Here is a 15,831-nt window from a genome sequence, read left to right on the forward strand (position 1 = left end):
CATACTTTCCCGAGGCCTTTTAATCTAAAAAACTGCCCAGTCAACTGAAATCCAGATAATGCTGTCCTTGAGTTCATTGTGTTTTTCTTCCAGAACATTTACGTATATTGTCGGTATGTACTTTCTACGCCATGTTGATTCATCTGGTTTATTTTGATTTAACCAATATTTTTACAGGAAGCCTTTGAGGATAGGGTTTGTAAGTCTGTGAAGAGGAATATTGCTTGCAATGAATGCTTCACATAGCTCCATGTAAACCAACTTTTTTGGTTACCTTTAGACAAATCCCTGTTCCTGCAACTTGCAGCTGTCAGAAGTTGTTGTGGTCCTTTTTCTTGTATCCCTGTGACATGAAGACTTGTCTTGGCATGCTGGTCTATTTGAAACGTTGCACAAAACGTTTTTCTCGCAAACTTGACAATATAAAACAATTCTGTCATATGTAAATGTTCCAGGATGGTCAGCTATCCACGAAACGAAGTTTCTTTTCTCGTGTGGCATGGAACACAACAAATTACACTCCACACGTCGTAAACATGTTCAACTGTGTACAAGTAAATGTACAGCTAAACTGAAACAGTGGACGGGTGACTATAAGCTTGCGTACTTTAATTTAATTGTTGCCAACACATACGGTATGGCAGTGGAGGGGATTAACTGGGAGCGTGGATGCAGGAGCATTGACTCTGTCTGCCTGTTCCTGCTCCTCTCCTGTAATTTCACTAGGCAGTGACCTCTCTGTTAGCGACTGCACGCAGTTCTAGGTCGTGGTAAATCTGTGAGGCGTCAAAACTAGATTGAGCTAGAGAATGCACGTCTAAATTTTTAAAATATTGTAAACATAGAGCAAAAATATGTATCGTCACTAGTTTTTAGTTATAATATGCAATAACTGGTGAAAAGGAGCCAAATATGCAAATGCATATAATCTGGTCTCTAGTGATTACTACTGAAAAATCACTTGGAAAAAGAAAGGAAAATGAATGTAATATCTATTATCTAATGTTGATGAGTATTTGGAATTTCACATTTAACACCATGTATTGTGTCATATATTAATTAAAATGTCACTGTTTGTATTTAATTTAATTCAATGATGTCATATGTGCACACTCATGCACTGGAAACACACCAATTGTTGCTAAACTATATACTATTGTATAATTGATTTTGTATATGTCTCTGTGGCAATGCCTCAGTATTATCACAGCTCCATAAGTATTCTTTTTGCTTGCAGCCATTTGCGGTTAAGTTGAAAGCTGGCAACAGCACTGCCAAATGTCAGGGATCTTCTTTGTCACCTCTACTAAACTCGGAAAACTTTGCAGACATGAACACAAATACTCAACAAAGTTTCATCACAATCTGATGAATGGTGTAGGAATGCATAAGGCACAATATTTATGTAAAGTAGGGATCAAAGTGCAATCTCACAAGATATGCAACAAGGAGCACCTTTACCCCTAGCATGCAGTTGTCAAAATTGCTTCCATGAGTATGTCATTGTACCAATAAGTAAAGGTCAACGCTATGCATTAAAAAAATGCAATTTATTATGCACTTAATGTTTTATTACTATGGTGATTTTTTTAATGTCTTCATATTGATCAACTGGGACCACATAACAACTCCAGTGCCTTTTCTTTCTTTGTCATTTCCTATTATTCCATCACTCCTTATATTTTCCCCCCATAGTATCTTTTTCTTTCGTCTGTCCAACTTGTTTCTGATTTGCCCAGAAAGTGCTCTTTATTTAGCATTGGTTTTTTTTTCCAGAAATACAGAAATATTTGTTTCGTTAGACTGTACTCATTCATTATGGAGAGGTGCCTAAAGAAGATTAATCTTTGTTTTGGTTTTACTTCTGATATTTGCTGTATATTTTGGAAGATCTTCTCATTTTCCAACCATCTGTAGTTGGTATTACAGCAATTATTTTTCTAATATTTCATATTTCAAGTGTTCTGTTCATTGTAAATTGTTAATGGCATACTCTTTCAGTTTTGTATTTCTAGAGGTGCATTACTTGTATTTTTAGTTAAAGTTTAGTATCCCTGCCAGCTGACATTGAGATGGATACAGAGCAGCTAGATAGATATTGTTGGATCATATAGTTTACATTTGTGCCAACGGGATGGTTTGTGGAGTACAGATACTAAATAAACCACATGCTTTTTCCATTTTTTCCAACTCTTAAACCTGTTTCAAATTCTTCTAGTCCATTTTACTGTATGGCTACTTCAAGATATTGAAATATACTAACTTGCTCTATTTTTACTTGTTTGTATTTCTATGTATTGTGGTGCATCTTACATATTTGTCATGAAATTTTATTCCAGCTAAAATTCTTAGTCCTGCTCTACTGTCTGTTCATTCCAGAAGATTTATTCTGTCAGATCTTCTGAATTTGTCACAAAATCATTTTCGAAGCTAGACAGATTACCCTAATTCCATTTGTTTTCTTATCAGACTTATTGGTTCAATTTTTTGCTGCTTTTATTTCAAAATTCCAGATCATTACAATTTTTTCTAACACACAGTTAAACAGTATAGGTGATAAGCCATTCCCTTGTCTCCCACACGATTTTATATGGAATGGGTGAGACATTTTTCCCATGAATTTCACTTTAGGTATTGTAGTTGTTAGAGTTTCACAAATTTTATATGCTAGTTTTACTTTAAAAATAAGTTCTCCAATGTTGTTATCGATTATTTCTCTATCTGCAGAATGAAGTACTTTCTTGAAAGCAATAAATGATAGTATTATGGGTTTTCTGTTTAACATTCTGTGACAATTTATCGGTTATAAGTTAAAAGTGTGTTTTGTGCAGGATCTTCTCTTTCAAAAATGACCCTCATATTCTTCCAGTTGTTTATTCAATTCATTTCAGGAAAATGATTCATAATATTTTGTGTGACACTAGTAGAAGTGACACTCCTCTGCAGTAGCCGACATTTTGTCAGTCTTCCTTCTCATGTAGTGGACGGATGAACACAAGAATGGTGGAAGTGGTCAAAAATGACTCTTGACACATATTTTGGTTGTTTCATATAAAGTTTTTTTTTTTACTTTGTTCATGAAATCTTATGATTTCTTTCTAATTTTTCTTCTCTTTACAATGATGCATTATGATTTGCAAAATGTTTGTATTTTCTTGGCCATTGCATTTGATTACTTAAAATGGCAGAAGGGGCTCAATGTGACACCACTGTCATTTTTCTGAACATATGTAGATAATCCAATGATGAAGTGGCAACAGTCAACCATCATGTGGAGGTTCTGCTGCTCATTGTTGCATCTTGGCAAGTGCACATTCAAGTGTGCCACAGTTTATATGGTGTCATTTGGGTAATATTCTTCATGTATGAAAGATGTTTTTGAATGTGTCTCAGCTGCAGGGACCTTTTGATGAAGCAATGTTACGTCTCTTGAGAATTCCAATGATGAATTGGAAATTGACTTCACTTATGAACATGAGTATTTTTGTATCAAAGACAAATGGAGATGAAGACACTTTGATTGAGGTGGGATTAGTAGGAGAAAATTCAGGTGCAGATCTTCATCAGTCCTCACCTCATTTGTCACAGAATCTGGTTGAATGCCTCTAAACAGGTGGTCACTAAAGATGGAACCGAGTGGGAGATTGCCAATTGTTCTTACTCTGGAAGAAGGTCTGCTGTAAACATTCCAAAGGACAGTGGCAGTCAGACTACTTACGCTTGCTAATGAGTAAATGACTCTGTCATCAGTGCTTTGTATGTCTACGGGTGATATGTGGTTGCATTTTTGGGACCCTACTTTTATCTACGGGGCAGATGTGTGGAGCTTTTCAGATTCCTCTGTTTCGATGAAAAAGCAACCTGGACTGAATACCTAGTAGCCAACAAATTCACTCTTGTATCTGGAATTTGGGGAAATTCCATAGAAAAAAAGGTATTCATTTTTACTGCGATGGAGAAAATATGACCATACTAATTAATGGAAAATCTCATATAAAGATGTGAAACAATTACTAACAAAGAGATAGAGGGGCTGGCCAGTACTTACCTCAGCTCAGCACAGCCGATAGAAACACAAAAAACAACCGAAAATTTAAGTTCCTAGCTTTCGGAATAAATGTTCCTTCATCAGGGTGGAGAGAGGGGGAAGAAAGGGAAGAAGGGAAGGTGGATTTAGTTACTCACAACCCAGGTTATGAAGCAACAGGGAAAGGAAAATAGGGAGGGTAGCAAGGATGGAGGCATGGTTGTCAGAGGGAAAATACTTTCTAACACTTTGGGTTATTAAATTTCCCATTTCCAGAATGCTGTTTTGCTATTGGCAGCATGCATTTCAGATTATTTTGTCTTAAGCAATTATCAGTTATTTTAATGCCAAAATAGCAAAACTTATCTATTAATTTTAGTGTCTCATTTTCTAATCTAATTCCCTATGCATCATCTGATTTAACTTGGATACTGTACCCTTGTTTTATTTTTGTTAATATCCATCTTATAATCTCTTTTCAAGACACTTCCCAGTCGATTCAACTGATCATCCAAACCCTTGTCTTCCCTGACAGAATTACAATGTCATTGGCAAGTCTCAGCAGTTTCTGTGTCTTCTGTCTGAACTTGAATTATCTTTCTAAATTTGTCTTTTGATTTTATTACTCCTTGCTTAATGTACAGACTGAATAACCTCGGGGATGAGCTACAACCCTTACTCCCTTCTCCATGACTTCTTTCCTTTCTTGTCCTTTGACTCTTGTAATTGCAGTCTAGTTTCTGCACAAGTTGTAGAACTTTTCACTCCATGTGTTTTGCTTTCACTGGGTTTGAAAAATGTTATAAATATTGGTTTCTCTTTCTACAATCTCTTCTTCATGTGTTCCTACATTTTTCCAGAATCCAAACTTCTCATCCTCTTTTTCTACCAGTCTTTCATTGTGTCAATAATTTGTGTTTTTATTTTGCAATCACAAATTGTTCAGTTACTGGCTGTGTAATATTCACACCTTGGAACTGGAATTATTACATTTTTCTTTAAGTCTATTTTCTAAATAAACTGAGGTTTTATGAAACTGATGGTATAGCCAACCAATGGACAACGTATTACCAAAAGAAGGTATTACTTTAGTTGGTGTAAACAGTGGAGCTTATTCTAACCGGAGTGAAATCACTGATGGGGTCCCAGAAGGCTCTGACTGAGGTCCCTTATTGTTTTTCGAATATGGAAACGACTTCCCTTCTAATATACAACTAGCAGTGATGTGGCTTCTAAGCTACGAAACTTTACAAGAGCAACCAAGCAGTTATTATTCGAGGTGTCTATTGATGGCTACTGTTGTCTTCTCATATGAGATAGTGTGGATGAAGTGACTACAAAACTGGAGAAATTGAATTCTGAAATGTATTGCAATATGGAGTTGACTGTTAATTAGCTGGTAGTTAATATTTTTGGCTCATTTTTTATGTGCTTATTGCAAAATCTGTGAAAATTATCAGTGTAAATCAATTGTATGGACTTACTTGTTAGGGTATTCCTCAAGATAACTTAATTTTACAAAAGTGTTATTTTTACGTATTCTGATTTCTTTGATGTTCGTCTATATGTGATAGACTTTGGATTTCTGTAGTCTGAGGTCATCTTTGACTCCACCAAGCAGCGCCTATGTTTTAGCTGGTAGACAGAAGACTGCCTTCACTTGGTGCTTCCGAAGAAATTGTCCTCCTTGCCAGATAATTGTCACAAAAATGAATAAATGCAGGAGCTGCATCCTCCTGAGACTTCTCCTCTGTTTCTGCCAGTTGTAAAGGGGTTGTAGGACGTAGGATTCTATGAATTTTTCACTTGTTGTAGACCTCCTTCCAGAATACCATCATCAGATGTTAAAGTTTTTGGTTAAGACTCATTGTCAGGAAGGGAGCGAGCACTATGTATCACTATTTTTAGCTTGCCATTCCTCTGCACAGGGTGGTAGCAGTTGTCCATGAGTAGGCATAGGTCTTCCCAATGTGCTGTCCCCTTCCTTGTTATCAGGACATCCACACTTCCATGGTAAAATGTATGTTTTGTTGTATGGAACTGAGACGTGTGAAGAAGTCATCGAGCATCTCTCTTCCATGTGGCCGTATGACAAAGACATTGTTGCCTATCAGAAGATAGGCATAGGTATTTCCTTTGGGCTGATTCCAGGGGACACTTGTCAGTGACAACTGGTAAATGGGGACCCCCATGCCTACTCCTTCCATCTGCTTGTAGTAGGCACCTTCAGTAAGAAAGTATGTCGACATTGAGACATGCCTAAAAAAAGGTTACTTGTCAGTATCAAATTTCTGGCAAACAAGTTCTAAGGATTATTGTAAAGGCACTCTGGTAAAAGAGAAGCAACATGAAAGCTCACAAGGATGTCAGTACTCGTAAGCCTAAAGTTGTTCAGGCATCCAGCAAACTGCCTGGAGTTGTGAATGTGATGTGAACACTTCCCGACATAAGGGCTAAGCAAATTCTTCAGGTGCTTAGAGTGTGAGTATGTTGGGGTACCAGTGTTGTTAACAATGGGGCATAGACTGTCCATAAAATCTCAGTGGATCTGTTGCTCTCCATCAAAGCCTGGTAATAACCTCATCTGACAAGCCAGATTCTTTGAGAACGACCATTGTCTTCCTCGATCCCCTCTTGATGGGTTCAGTGTCAATTGTCTGGTATGCACTGTTTTCTTGCAGACCCCTCAGTTTCTGAGTGTAATCCTGATGAGATTGGACCACAGTTGTGTTACCTTTGTTGGCCGGTTACACCATGATATAGAGATCTTCTCGTAGTTCCCGTATGGCTGCCATTGTCCTGGTAGAGATGGTTAGTTTTGTAGGTTTTGTTCAAATGAGAATATAATAGGTTGTGTGAAATACTTCTTCAGTTGCTTCAAGTAGAAACCATACAGCTGCCTGTTCCGCTGTGCTGATGATATCCTAGTTAGGCGTGGATTTAGGTGTTGGTGCCAAATTGGTTCCTTATTTTAAGAACTGAAACCAACACCCTCATTGTGTTGCTTGGCTGTGAGATTGATGATAGTCTTGCAGTGAGCATCAGAAAGCTGCTTCTGATAGTAGTTTGGCATATAGATAAAGCACCAATTTGGTGGGTACAGGCACTGTGTTGTAGATTCATGGTTTTGAAAACAAATCTGAGGAGAAACTCAAGTCTGTTTGGTACAAAAAGAGCAAAATGTTAGGAAGTCATAAGTATGACAAAGTTGGAGGCAATTCTTATCTGAAGTTGGTGAGAAACAGTTTCAGAGTAGAACAACCCATTTATAGTTTAGGACAACTGACACTTGTAGTTGGTAGAAGGGTTTAAGAATACTAACCAAATGTAACAAAAATAGCACTTGTTGACAAATAGTGCTTTGCAGGCTTCATTTCACAACTGTCACAAACAGAACTGATGACCTAAATCCATAAACTGCTTTGGTATTTACACACATCACTTCACACCAACTGTATTAAAATTCAGTGAAGTGTAGTACTGTATTTACAGTGTAATGTCTATACTCTGAGAATTCCAGAATGGTGTTCTCTAGGAGACTAGATGATTCTGTTGAATACATTCATAATTTTTATTTCTTAGGTACCATAGATTACAGCTTATATTTATTGTTTTTTTTACAATAATTATGAATTTTTCAGGATTGCAGTCAGCATGACAAAGAAGTCTTCATTTGCACATCAAACAATGAGGTGCAGTCAGATTATGATTCACTTGCATGTGAAAAGCATCACCTACATTCTCTGCACAATGGATGGTTTCATCTTCTGTGCTATGTTACTGCTAATTCACCTTACTTGGGCCAATACTTCATCGAAATGAAGAAAATTGTTTCACTCCCAGTCCTGAATGCATTGGTGGAACAAAAGGAGAGAAAAAACAGTTTCTACAACGATGCCAACTTGCCATCAGATGCAGTAATCAGGAACAGTCAGTACATGTATGGGGAACCAATTAAGCTGATATGGAACATTGGTTCAGACTTTTCTCTCAGGTACAGCAGCTATTTTGAACTACCTCAAAATTTGTTAAGCATGGATAGTGGGTCATGTGTTCTTTCACAGGAAGTAAAATACCTAGTTAATAGTAATGCAACATGTGTTAGGAAAATATCAAAGGAAACATGCAATAATAATATGAGTTATTATTTGAGTGTTGCTCCATATGCTTTGTTAGGAGATGAGGATTTTTTCACAGTTCAGTTACCTGCTGTTGCAAAAGGTAAGTTTTCCACAGACTCAACAGAAACAAGAACGAAGTATGTATGTTTGAAAAATGGATCAGATTATGTGACATTTTCAAAGAATATATTCATGAAGGCTGCTGCTGAATCAGATTATCAAGTGAGTGACGACTCCAATACAACTGATTGTGAAGATGTAAATGATCAGCTATTGTCTACTTTCTACAATGATTCAATAAATGTTTGTGGGAATGTGCTTGTTTCTGCTGATTATAATTTCATCTGGAAGGGTAGTGAGATAGTGATGTTAAATGTTGTATATATGTTGACTGATGTGTTCTTACCTGAAATATCAATGGGGAGAGGTAGACAAGCACCAGCAGAAGGTGTGGGAGCTACTAATATAAACAGTCCAATACTAAGTGATACAATAGAACTGTATGTCACACAATATTTCTCAGTGAGTTATCATTATTATTCGTATAATTCATCTGCTTATAATGAAACTGAAACAAACTAATTACTTCCTGATTATTGCCCATAGTAATGAGGGTAGTGAGTGATAGTTTCAATAATATTTCATATGATGAGACACTGGTGATATTATTCAATTGTTAATAAATTTGCCAAGTTTGCGAATCTGTTGCCATCAATTTCGGTAATACAGCAAATACTAATTTCTGGTTTGGAAACAAATCTATAATCATTTTCTTGTACTTTATTATTGGGAAACTGTTAGGGAAAGAAATGTAAATAAGTTTCCAAACCCAAGACCAACTGCTTATTTTACATAGCTTTACCACAATATTTATTTTTCAGTACTGAAAAGGGAAGTGTTGTATCTTGAAGGCATTCTGGGAAGGAGTTTAGGGAGCAACTTCTGATACACTGCATATAATTTAATTGAAAGAAAGTAATACAGAACAGTTACGTGATGCATAAAATCCGCATTTACATAAAGAATGTTAGGAATAGCAACAATGATAGAAAGATTTGCGTCTATCTTGACTATCATTGGTAGAAAGCTTCAAACCTAATTTGTGGCATAATCATAATGAAACATATCACCACTGGCTCATTTTTTTGTTATGCCCTTTTTTTGTTATTCCATATTTTCTAAATATTTTTAAAACACTTTGTACCTTAATTTGGTATGGTTTGTCAATGTACATCTACATGTCTCCACTGCAAGTCATCTTGTGATGTGTGGCGGAGGGTAGTGGGTGCATCATTTCCAACTGCCATTGTCCCTCTCCTGTTCCAGTAGTAAATAGTGTTTATGAAGAACAACTATCAGTAACCTCCTTCATAAATTCAAGTTTCTCTTATTTAACTGCATTACTCATATTGTGAAGTATATGCTGTAGTAAATTATATTAGTTTGAGTTGTCTTGGAATGAGTACTCTTCAGATTTTAAAAATAAACCAATACGATACCCCTTTCTTGCTATATCAGGCACAAGAGAAGGGAGGAGCATCTGCATGACACTCTCACTGGAATGAATCTCTGATAAAACTTGCAGTTTATGTGAATTTTCATCATTTCTCAATTAATCCTATCTTGTTGGTCTTCTAGACCAGCAAATAATACTAAAAAAAAATGCTCAAATTATAGTGCAGTAAATTACCTACTTTGTATCTACAGTGTCTACATTGCTTGAGGAACTGAATTTTATATGGTACATAATACACCAATAAAAGTAATTGCTTAATTCTTGGATTAACAGGAAATCACATGTGTCTATAAGAAACAGATGTTCTCTGATGAAATTTGTTGAGACAGAGGTACTACAAGGATCAGTTCTCGGACAATTCTTTTTCATAATTGCAATCATCAATTTGCCACATCATGTTCCGCATTACTACATATGTAGATGACACAACAATAACTGCAACCCATCAAGACACACCAGTCTTACAAAAAATGTCACTGGAATCACAAGAATCTGCTGTGAAATGGTTCTCTTCTAACAAATTTTCTGTTAGAATTATCTAAAAATGTAGGAAACAGAACAATTAAACTTACAGGATTCTATATTGGCTCAAAGTTGACACAGAGAGGACACATCAGACATATTTGCAAAAGAATATCATGGGTAAACTTAAGAGACATAGTTATTAGCACTTCCAAATATTTAAGACTGACATATTTTGGACTGTTCCAATCCCACAGTTCTTATGGACTGCTGGTATGGGGACTCTTTTCACATGTAAGTGATATGTAGAAGATAAAAAAATCACATGAGAAATGTGTGGGGCTGGACTGAAAGACTATGCTTGACCTCTGTAAAAAAAATCACATGAGAAATGTGTGGGGCTGGACTGAAAGACTATGCTTGACCTCTGTCTAGAAACCATAATGTAGTCACAACTGTAAGCCTGCGTTTCTGTGTATGTATATAATCATTGCTACACATTAAACTGAATGTAAAATAATTTCAAATCAGAGGAGATTCACCAGAACAACTCTTTGATGAAAATTAAACTGGGTATTCCAAGACAGAGACTGCTAAAAGTAGCCCCCTCACACAGAGTTAGCCCTCTAAAAATCTTTAATAAACCATCACTCTCAGCATGGTCAATTTGTATTTATTGGGCTGAAAAATCTACTTTACAATATAACAGAATTTTTTGAAGTACCAATTGTGAAGATATGTTAAAATTCAAAATGTATGAATAACTGTCAGTAATTGTGTCTGTAATTAAGTACAGTGTACTCCTGATTATTCATGTGTGGAATATTCGGTTAGCGGATTATTCATGCATAAAAAAAAAAAGCACATGCGTTGCACAGGGGTACCAGCTGTATGGGTTGCTGGCCGCAAGGGGCAATGACACACGCAATGAGTTTAAATTTCATAGAATGGCTAACACATGAGTTACAGTGTTAATTCAGCTGCTATGTTGACAGTTGTCAGAACATTGAGAGGATCCAGTCTGTCGTTTGTCTGTGTGGTAAGTGAACTGCTTTATTTGGTGAATCCTTCAATTTATCTTTGCAGTTTGTTCAGTGAAATATAAATTAAACATTTCTAATGTGTATTTAGCATTCAGTTGTATGAACTAATTTAGAGATGGGCAGAAAATATGAAACGGGACATTGTTTTGAACTATAACAAGCTACATCTGCTCAGATCACTTTGAAGAGACATATGTGGATGACACAAATGATCAGAGGTGTCTTCTGTCCAAGGCAATCCCAACTGTCTTTAATTTTCCACAACATTAACAACAAAAAGAAGGTGAAATCCCATAACCAGGACCCAGAAACTGAACTTTTGACAATTTGTGCAATAATAGTCGTAATGAGTCATCAGTATCACGCAGTAAGTCTATAATTTAATAATTATACTGCTTTTATATTATTTGCCAACAGCCATGCCATGGTGATATCACTGGTTCCTGTTACATCACTGAAGTTAAGTGCTGTCAGGCTGGGCTAGCATTTGGGTGGGTGACCATCTGGGTCTGCTAAACGCTAGTGGCAAGCAGGATTCACTCAGCCTGTGTGAGGCCAATTGAGGAGCTAATTGATTAAGAACTAGTGGCTCATACCCCTTCATATCCACATCCCTTGACACCTATCAGCTTAGAATGATACGGCGGTTGGTGAGTTCCATTGGGCCTTCTGAGGCATGTTCGGATGGAGTTCTACATATTTTCATGCAAAGAAAATACCATTTCTGTTAGCTAATGCAATGCACATTTTGAAGTTTTCTGAATCGTCACGTGGTGCCTGCTCATTTTGCGTTGAATGACATTCAGTTTGCGAGCAAAAAGAAGTTATTGAGGGTGGACGAAAATGTTTTGAGTTGTCCCACAGTTTTATCTACATCAATAACTTAATGCATATTTTGACTAAAACTTTCCTTGTTGCAGCCAGTGTGCACAGAAATCTCTTCTGTTTACTGTTTTTTTTCCCCCAAAATAAATAATGCTAGCGTGAGCTATGTGATTTCAGTCAAAGTCAATTTCAAGAGGGTGAAACGGCAGACAACGTCCTTGACTACAGGTAAAATGGAAAACTGATACTCACGTATTCACGTGACGTATTCACCGTCCAATCAGGAGCCGTCCAATCACAAGCCGTCCTGGGGCTACATAAGGTCCACCACAGCTGCTGTTTAGCCAGTCAGTTTCCTGACGATGACGATGGTGGTGAATATCGTCGAAAGCTCGAGGTTTTATCAAGATTTGACACGGCAAGAAGTCCTAGAATATTTTATTCAACAGTGCCGTCGCGAAAGACTTCATTCTCATGATATTCATTTTGCTTCAAACATTGCAGATACATAGCCACTCTACAAAACTTAAGCTCTCTCAGCAGACACTAAGCCATACCAGCAGCGGAAGATGAATGTGCCAAGGTGCACCTGAGCTAGCGCAGATATCTGCCGCTGATGCTGCCACTTCTACCTATCCAGTAGACAGCCTTCTGAATATGTGTTTGAAAGTATCTTGATTTCTCATGTTTTTCAATTAGTCATGTGTCTTCTCCCCCACATTACCCCGAATAATTGGGAGTATACTGTATGTCAGAATTATGTATAAAAGATGAATCGTGTTCCATTGTATATATATAGTTGGTGACGAATAAAGATGAATCCAGCAGTATTGATATGTACTTGGACTTTCATGGTGATAGTATTAGTTTCATGGCCCTTAGTTCTGCTGGTGGTGGTAAAAGCCAAGGGTGTTGCGGTAAACACGTGCCGTGAGGAGTGGTAAGTGATGAACCTGCAGGTTCAGCTCTGTGATATGAACTTGTTTGGAAGTGGATTCTGTAGGAAACATTATTTGGCATCATAAGCAATGGACTAGTGTTGATCACACTGTTTCCATACTCCCCACTGATCCTGATTATACCGTTAATTTTATAATATGGGAATGAGGCAATGAGGGCTTGACGTTTTGGCATTGAGCAAGGTGACACAGTGGTTAGCATAATGGATTCATATTCGTGAGGACAATGGTTTAAATCCTTGCCATTTTAGTTTTCTGTGATTTCCGTAGATTGATTGAGGCAAATGTGGGGTCGTTCCTTTGATAGGGCGCGGCTGATATCATTTCTCATCCTTCCCTAATCTGAGATAGTGTTGTGTCACTAATGACATAATTGTTGTTGTGATGTTAAGTTCGTATCTTCCTTCCTTCAAAGATTTACTTCATAAACACAAAGTTTTTGGAAATAATGGTCCTTCACGTGGCAAAATTAATAGACCAGGATCAAACTGTGGGAAAAGTAGCTTATTATATATGCCACAGTTGGCCAGAACGCCCTACTGAAGTTAAGAATCTGACACTACAGACTTACTTTTTAGCATGCCTCAGATTAAATCAGAGCTATGGTGTACTATTGCTATCCACAAAAGAGTTTTAAAATACTAGGTGGTGTTCCTGATCAAATGCCGTACTATTATTCAATGAAGTACACTACAGGATGTCTAGGATGAAGGGATTAGCAAGGAATTATGTATTTTGGCCAGGCATTAATGCAGGTATCAAATGGGTGCACAAGGCTTGCCAATTATGAACACAAAATCAGTTGACTTTAGGATTTTACCCTACCCTTCTCAGTAATCTATAGAAATGAGTACAAGATACAAATGCATTCATGGGGGTTGTGTAGTTACTCATTGTGGGAACTCTTCAGAATTGTCATTGTGTTGCCCAGGTGCGGTCAACAATGGCCAGAGCTGCAATACGGCCACTGGCAACTATATTTGATATAGATGAAGCACCTCACATTATAGTATAAGATAACAGCCCACAATTCATATCTGGCATGTTCTTTCCCTTATGTCAAAGGAATGACATAACATATCTGTCTATGGCTCCTTTTCAGTTGGGTCCTAACTCTAAGACAAAGCAGATGGTCAAGGCATTTGAAATCTGACTAAAAAGCTATAATGAACTCTGATGAGTGTCTGACATGCTATTTCACTTCCTATTGCCCCACAACCATGGCTCAGCAGAGATTTATATGAGAGTAGGCTTTAGGAACTATTCAGCTTCTTAAGCAATAGAACCCAGTACGTTGTCCTCGATGGTGAGTGTTCATCGGAGGTGAGGGTATCATCTGGAGTGCCACAGGGAAGTGTGGTAGGTCCCCTGTTGTTTTCTATCTGCATATATGATCTTTTGGATAGGATGGATAGCAGTGTGCGGCTGTTTGCTGATGATGCTGTGGTGTACGGGAAGGTGTCGTCGTTAAGTGACTGTAGGAGGATACAAGATGACTTGGACAGGATTTGTGATTGGTGTAAAGAATGGCAGCTAACTCTAAATATAGATAAATGTAAATTAATGCAGATGAATAGGAAAAAGAATCTCGTAATATTTCAATACTCCATTAGTAGTGTAGCGCTTGACACAGTCATGTCAATTAAATATTTGGGCGTAACATTGCAGAGCGATATGAAGTGGGACAAGCATGTAATGGCAGTTGTGGGGAAGGCGGCATTGGTAGAATTTTGGGAAGATGTGGTTCATCTGTAAAGGAGACTGCTTATAAAACACTAATACGACCTATTCTTGAGTACTGCTCGAGCGTTTGGGATCCGTATCAGGTCGGATTGAGGGAGAACGTAGAAGCAATTCAGAGGCAGGCTGCTAGATTTGTTACTGGTAGGTTTGATCATCACGCGAGTGTTACAGAAATGCTTCAGGAACTCGGGTGGGAGTCTCTAGAGGAAAGGAGGCACACTAAGCAACAAGATATTTCGATGATGACTGACTACATAGACTGCTAATTCTAACCGCCCCACATCACGTTTTTGTAGTTCCATCAGTACCCGAAGTTGATTTCAATATTGTGAACTAAATTGCGCAGGACCAAGACTCGAAATCGGGACCTTTGCCTTTTGCAAGCAAGTACTCTGCCATCTGAGCGACTCAAGCACGACACGCGCCCTGTCCTCACAGCTTTCATTCCGCCAGTACCTCATCTCCTACCTTCCAAGCTTCACAGAAGCTCTCCTGGTAGAGCACTTGCCCGCAAAAGGCAAAGGTCCCGATTTCGAGTCATGGTCCTGCACACAGTTTTAATCTGCCAGGAAGTTTTGCCATTGTAACTGTTCCATTGATATTTCAATGGATTATTAGATCTTTACACTATGCTTGTTGCTTATTTATGACTGATGCTGGTATCTGTTAGTTGTTTTGCAAAAAGGTACTATCTTGGCCTGCTCAGACAATTCCAATCACCTCATGGTGGCTGACTCAGAAAATGCTGATACCAGTAATCAGTTACAGCATCTGAAATGGGTATAGATGAGAGCAAGATCTAATGTTACATGCATTTTGAACGAGATACACTACTTTAATGATGCAACCCCTTTGGAGATGACAGATTTTCTATAGATCAATTACAGGAATTATTGTGTACATTAACAAACACTGATGACAAAATCCACAATCTACTTGATGGCACAGCCAATGTGATGAATATATAGTCGCAGTCAAGCATGCCGTATGATGCACATCACAGGAAATATAAGGGAAATTGATGAACACCAAGGGTCACACTACTGTTGATGATAAACAACCTTCCATGACCGGAACTTCACCAGCTAATCTCAGACTGCCCATTATAAAACTTGAGGCATTTTCTGGAGATGTT

At 37.7% G+C, this 15,831-nt stretch overlaps 1 protein-coding gene across 1 annotated transcript in view; it reads left to right on the forward strand.

Moving 5' to 3' along the window:
- The window catches only part of LOC126355023 (uncharacterized), a 38,448-nt gene extending 25,551 nt beyond the window's left edge, over positions 1-12,897 (forward strand). The window contains exon 3 of the mRNA XM_050005167.1: positions 7,669-12,897. Coding sequence (XP_049861124.1) covers positions 7,669-8,730 — 1,062 coding nt within the window. The 3' untranslated portion in view covers positions 8,731-12,897. The remainder of the gene's footprint in view (positions 1-7,668) is intronic.
- The last annotated feature ends 2,934 nt before the right edge of the window (positions 12,898-15,831 follow it).

The sequence above is a fragment of the Schistocerca gregaria genome, chromosome 3, assembly GCF_023897955.1.
Source record: "Schistocerca gregaria isolate iqSchGreg1 chromosome 3, iqSchGreg1.2, whole genome shotgun sequence".
Classification (NCBI taxonomy): Eukaryota; Metazoa; Arthropoda; class Insecta; order Orthoptera; family Acrididae; genus Schistocerca; species Schistocerca gregaria.